At 45.6% G+C, this 5,551-nt stretch overlaps 2 protein-coding genes and 1 long non-coding RNA gene across 3 annotated transcripts; 1 reads left to right on the top strand and 2 right to left on the bottom strand.

Annotated features, from left to right (window-relative positions):
* LOC120663919 lies at window positions 1-779 on the top strand. Its single transcript, XR_005670651.1, has 2 exons — window positions 1-221; window positions 534-779. It is a non-coding gene; the product is annotated as an uncharacterized LOC120663919 (long non-coding RNA).
* A 206-nt stretch (window positions 780-985) lies between these two features.
* LOC120667477 (oleoyl-acyl carrier protein thioesterase 1, chloroplastic-like) lies at window positions 986-4,510 on the bottom strand. Its single transcript, XM_039947543.1, has 8 exons — window positions 4,463-4,510; window positions 3,923-4,120; window positions 3,018-3,151; window positions 2,813-2,926; window positions 2,177-2,272; window positions 1,758-1,875; window positions 1,603-1,671; window positions 986-1,413 (listed from the first exon to the last, which is right to left on the bottom strand). Exons 1-6 carry the CDS (start codon window positions 4,508-4,510, stop codon window positions 1,830-1,832), a joined length of 636 nt encoding a protein of 211 aa, XP_039803477.1. The 3' UTR covers window positions 986-1,413; window positions 1,603-1,671; window positions 1,758-1,829.
* LOC120663918 (60S ribosomal protein L39-like) lies at window positions 4,296-5,225 on the bottom strand. The gene is made up of 3 exons (XM_039942865.1): window positions 4,906-5,225; window positions 4,683-4,786; window positions 4,296-4,584 (listed from the first exon to the last, which is right to left on the bottom strand). Exons 1-3 carry the CDS (start codon window positions 4,906-4,908, stop codon window positions 4,536-4,538), a joined length of 156 nt encoding a protein of 51 aa, XP_039798799.1. The 5' UTR covers window positions 4,909-5,225; the 3' UTR covers window positions 4,296-4,535.
* Between the last annotated feature and the right edge of the window lie 326 nt (window positions 5,226-5,551).

The raw sequence follows: 5,551 nt of genomic DNA, 5'->3' as shown, positions 1-5,551 counted from the left end.
CCTCCCCCTCAGACCCTAGCTCGCGGCGACGGCGCGAGGTTGAAGACGGGCACCCGTGCGCTGCTATCGTTGGCGGCGCACGAGCGCCCAATAAGAAAATTGGCCACCACGGGTTCCCACCCCTATCCATCGACGCCACGACATCACAGAACAGCTGCTTCTCGTCGGCGCCGTGAGGCCTTCCCGTCCAAGGCAACACCGGACCATCTATGCTTGGTCAGGTTGGTAGCCATTGATTTCATCGCTTCCACAGGTTAATAAATCATTGCACACTGTCAAGGTATCCGAATAGATTTTGATGAATTTGGTAGAATCTAATGGTAGCTAAATGGGTAAGCAGAATGAGTTAGATCACCATCTTAATTTTGTTAATTTTATCAGAAACAGAAACATTTTCAACTGAGAAGAATTGTCACCGTGAACAGTTCATTACTAATTTGTTTCCTACATGCTACCAGCCTCAGGTATGAACAAGATTAAATCATCATCATGTTAACTGGGTGTCTAAATTTTACAAGTGTTTCCTCTTTCAGCTGAGGCTAATGAAGAAGCTGGCATGCTGGAGTACATATATGAGGCAGCATAGCAGAGGCTTGACGGAGGCCTACAGTCTAAGACAAATGCTAGATTACAATTCTTATCTGTTGTCGGAATGTTGTAATTAATTTTTAGTTCATGTGAACATGGCAAATCTCTTTATCTGAATTCTAGAATGATTCAGTGTATGATTTTCTTAATGGTTGAACTTTTCTGTGTCACCTTGCTGATACACACACATATATATGCCGGGTTCATTTTTTGTGTGGTCATCCTGTTAATTTATTGGCTGTAGAAGTAGTAGACCACGGTAGGCACGTAGTAGTGCTAGCCGTGATCAGGATGATCGTTGGTGAGGGGAAAAACTAAAATTAAACTCGGATGCTAATTCCAGCGCCTGCATACATGTCATCACCTTTGCCTGAAGCCCTGGACTGGATCATTGATGTGTTGTAAATTTCCAGCGCCTGCTTACAAAGTCACACCAAGATTATTTCGATTACTTGCCTCTGTGTTCTGCAGAATACCTGCGCAGCAGGCTTCAAGGAGTCTTCAGCATTTACATTGTTCCTTCTCTGGGCGTCCATTCTGCTGATTTTGTAACGAAGGTTGCGGTGTAACCACGCAAGAAACAACAAACACTGGTATAATTTCATCTATCACTCAGAATACAAAACACAAAACCCCAACTACTTAAGCCCTGCAAGAACTGCTGCCGCTCTTCTTTGTGTTGTGTTGAAGCAGAACCGTTCATGCTTTTCTCCTCTCCTTCCTCTATGTAAGTAAGTGAATCAACTATGTCATCGTGTTGGCACTCTCTTCTGTAGTCAAGAGGGTTTGCAACTCGTGCGTATCAATTATATCTTGAGGTATGCTCTGCGAAGGTAGAAAAAAGAATTATCAGAAACCATCACAAAATCAATAAAGATGGTAATTTCAATTTAGAAGGAAAATAGTATTGCTAAGGAACGAGTCATTTCGAACTATACTCTGATTAGATATCCCACATAAACCAAAGTTTAAAAGCAGGATTGAAAGTAAGGAAAAGGGTAGTCGAACACTTACTTCAAGGACCCAACCAATGTAAGTAACATTATTGACATGTTGGTTCATGTCCAGATCAGCTCTTCTTGGCTGCAGTTAACAAATAAATGTTTGTCAGCACTGGAAGTAGTGCAATGCTAAGAACTGGATTATTCGCAAAGGAAAGAAAAACTGACCACTAGTCCTAGACTCCTAGTCTTGAGTATTGTGCAGGATCTGAAAGAATTGGAATCTTCTTCAAACTGCCATTATTTTCCTCTGGGAACAACCGTAGCTTGTTTGCAATTCTTATAACTATAGTACGAGATTATAGTGACAATCATCACAAGTCAACAACCAAGACAATTGCATTAGATTGCTTACATGCAATTAAAAAAGAAGTTCAAGCTATTTTCATGTTATTCAGATTAGGACGCATTTATCCAATGAACTAAAGGTAATGATGCTTAAAATGGCACAGATGAGTGTAAAACATCAAATAGACCTCAGCTAAAGTCCAAACGGGCAGACTACTTGGGCACTTTCATGAACTGTACGAAAATAACAAGACTGCATGTATATGCAGAATGTCGAGAACAAAAGTGAGTCACTTTACCTTGGAGTCTTTGGACAGTGTATAAACACCTCATCCCTCACATCATCACTAACTCGCTGAAGTCTCCGTGTATTTTGGTTCATCATGACCCACTTGCTGGACAATAAGTGACATGACCCAGTTACTTGTACTGCATGCTATGATAAAACTAAAAGAAAACATAAAATGAATCTGATAAGCTCATTACTACTGTCTAGTTCTGTAACAATTTGCTGCAGTGCTAAAGCCTCATTAATTGGTCTCACTTCCTAAATATGAAGGTTGCTTTCAGTAAAGACAGCAAGAATAGATATTCCCTGCTTATGCAAGTGAATAGTATAATGCCATCCAGAGGAACAGGCAGGATAAAATCCACCAGTTTACGATTCACACCGGTCAACTAAAGGTCAAACGATTCACACCGGTCAACTAAAGGTCAAAACCACCTGCCTAATGAGGTAGAATGAAGTTTCTAGAGGACGAGAGAAATTTAGCTCAAACAGGAATGAAATTACCCTTTTCCTGTTTCATTTTACTAGGAGACACAAACATGGTATGGAATGTGATTGAAGCATCATATCAGCCTAAAAAAGAATGAAACACTGATGAACCTCTTTTAGGCCCTGCATTATACACTTATACTCGAGCAGCAAGTACCTAGTAGCTCTGCCAATAACTTCACCATTAGCCAGGTCCTTGAGGATCCAATCACGACGAGTACCGATTCTTCCATCTTCTTGGCACCATGTTTCAATCTCAACAACATCACCCCTACAAGCAACAGAGTTAACAGTCAGGATTAAACCTTACCAAAAAGGAAAAAGGATGGAAATAAAGGTTCAATGTAAGCTTGAAAAATTACCAAGCAGGGTACTTGTAGATCTCAATGTGCATTCGGTTCGTCACCCAAATAAGTCCGAGTTTTCTCATTGTAGTGGTCGTGGCAAAACCATCAGTGGAGAACCCAACGCTTTGGGCATGGTTACATCCTACCTCCTGTATTTACGAGAATGCTTACCATTAAAGAAATGATACAGGAAATAAAAAACAACCGTACAGCTCTATATGCTTGCTATAAATGGCAGCATTATTGATACTTCAGAACCAGTTGATCAAATGGGAACATGGGGAGTTAATCTTGTCCCATTTGGTGTAAATTTAATTTCTAAACTTAGATTTCAAACCAACAAATGCATTGGATCCACCAAATTCCACCAATGCTAACTCCAGGGACCTGTACCCGATATGAATTTCGTTTGTGGATGCCAAAGCAAGCGCATCCAGGAAATTGGTGACAGCGACAACCACCACCATATTCTTCTCAGCACATGACTTAATTTGTCGCTGCTTATAGGCATTGCCTTAAGCACGCGAATTCAAGAGCTCTTATCTCTTCTATCCCAGGACTGGCAGACAGAGAAAAGCCACACTAGGTTTTAGCATTGCAAACGGCCAGTTTGTTGCATTCAGACTAGGTGCAAAATTCTATGGCCGATTTTGCCACTTTGCAACACTGAACAAGACCAGGACAGTTAGCATGTCAATCCACCAAGGCACAGACTAAGCTACACCCTAGGCTCTAACTTATAAAATGCCCATATTCGTGTAGTAACAGTAACCAGATTCCTCTTTCAGCATCCAATCCTAGCACAGAAGAGGAGCTCTGATTCTGCCACAAGTTCGGAGCGTCCTAAATTCAGATCCACGCATCTCAACTCTTGAATCCAATTAAGAAGAACACGCCACAAATCGGGGGCGCGAGCGTACCTGGAGGAGGTTGGCGATGGTCTCGACGGTGGCCGTCTTGTTGATGCCCACCTCGTAGCAGCGCACGATGAAGCTCTCCTTGTACGAGAGCCCGTCCTCCAGGAGGCTCCCCAGCCGCAGCTGATTTTCACTAGCTAGGGTTCGAGAGCAAAAGGCAACAGTTGCTCTGAATACTAATCCACATGCTACAGCATGCCACTAACTATAAACTAGATGACACTAACTAGCAGATCAAATGCACTACAAGATCATGAGCAAACCAACCTAGATTGTAAACAACTGCTAAAATCATAGCAATTAAGCCATCAATGAACATGAACAAGCATCTACACAAGACAAGTAAATCGAAATACTGAAATGCAAAAAAGCAATCTGGACCAACTGATTACCGCACTGCGGATCAAGATAGCTTCTGCATAATTATAAAAGATGTTCTTCAACCATCAGCAAAACATGGCATTCTCAGTGCTACAGGAACAACGGATAAGATAAATTTAACACAAGCAAAATCTAAACAAGAGCTTCATAGCATGCGGAAACTTGGAAGCGTCCAGAGGCTGGCTCGTAAGCCCCAGTTTCCCCAAGCATCGGTGCCCGGCATCTCTTCCCCCGCTCAGAATCCGAGCTTGGTGCGGCGCCAGTGCCTGCGCTTCGCGTTGTACCTGGCACATGAAGCAAGAAACAGATGAGCGACCGAATCCCAGGACGCCGCCAGGGATGGTAGCAAAACATGACGGGGGGCATGAGGAGACCGACGAACCTGATGGTGTTGTCAGTGCGCATGCGGATCCAGTAGGGGATGGGGCGGTTCTGGCGCTGCTTCTTGGCCAGCTTCTTCTTGATCCGGAAGGTCTTGTGGGACGGCTGCGCGGGGGACGGGAACAAACGCGACGAGGCAAAGCGTCAGATCAGGGGAGGCACCAGACCACCAGTACGAAGCACATGAACTCGACAACTTAAGCGCACAGGTCGGAAATGCGTACCATGGCGGCGGCGGCGGCGGGCGAAACCCGTGGATCGGAGGCCGCTAGGGTTTTTATAGGTGGGAGAGAGGTGTGGGATAGAGGCACGGATGGGCTCGGGATAGCCGGATAGATTGGGCTTCAATTAACCAGACGAGGGGAAGTGGGCTAGGGTTCCAGCTTCCAGGGCACGGATTGCGCGCGTGCGCAGGGGAAAAGTCAGCGGCGGCGCGGCTAACGGCGTTGGACGGCGCGACTGCAATCTCCGTGCGCGCTGGGGAAAAGCGACGGAAAGCAGACGAGGCGAGGCGGAGCGGGGAGGAAGAAAGCGGTACAGGGGAGCCTGACGCATGGGGTCGGCCCGTCAGTGGCACAAGGGAAGAAGAGAGGAGGGGGGGCGCTAGCGGGCTGGCCGGTTTGCGCGAACTGTGGGCCGAGCGTGTGGGCCGTGCGGGGCAGGCCGAGGCGAGGCGTCGAGTCGGGCTGAGTGAAGCGGATCGGGCTGGAGAGAAGACAGGCCGAGTTAGCAGGCCAGGCCGAGGGGTTAGGCGGGTTTAGGGAGTTTTGGGCCCGGTGAGTTAGTGGGTTTTAGCCCATGCTAGGTTAGGGGTTGGTCAGCATTTGGATTTAATTTGAATGGCCGAAATTCAAATTAAATCCCACTCGG

Source organism: Panicum virgatum, chromosome 3N, assembly GCF_016808335.1.
Source record: "Panicum virgatum strain AP13 chromosome 3N, P.virgatum_v5, whole genome shotgun sequence".
Taxonomy (NCBI): Eukaryota; Viridiplantae; Streptophyta; class Magnoliopsida; order Poales; family Poaceae; genus Panicum; species Panicum virgatum.
The sequence above is the reverse complement of the archived record's forward strand: the minus strand, read 5'-3'. Positions and strand labels throughout refer to the sequence as shown.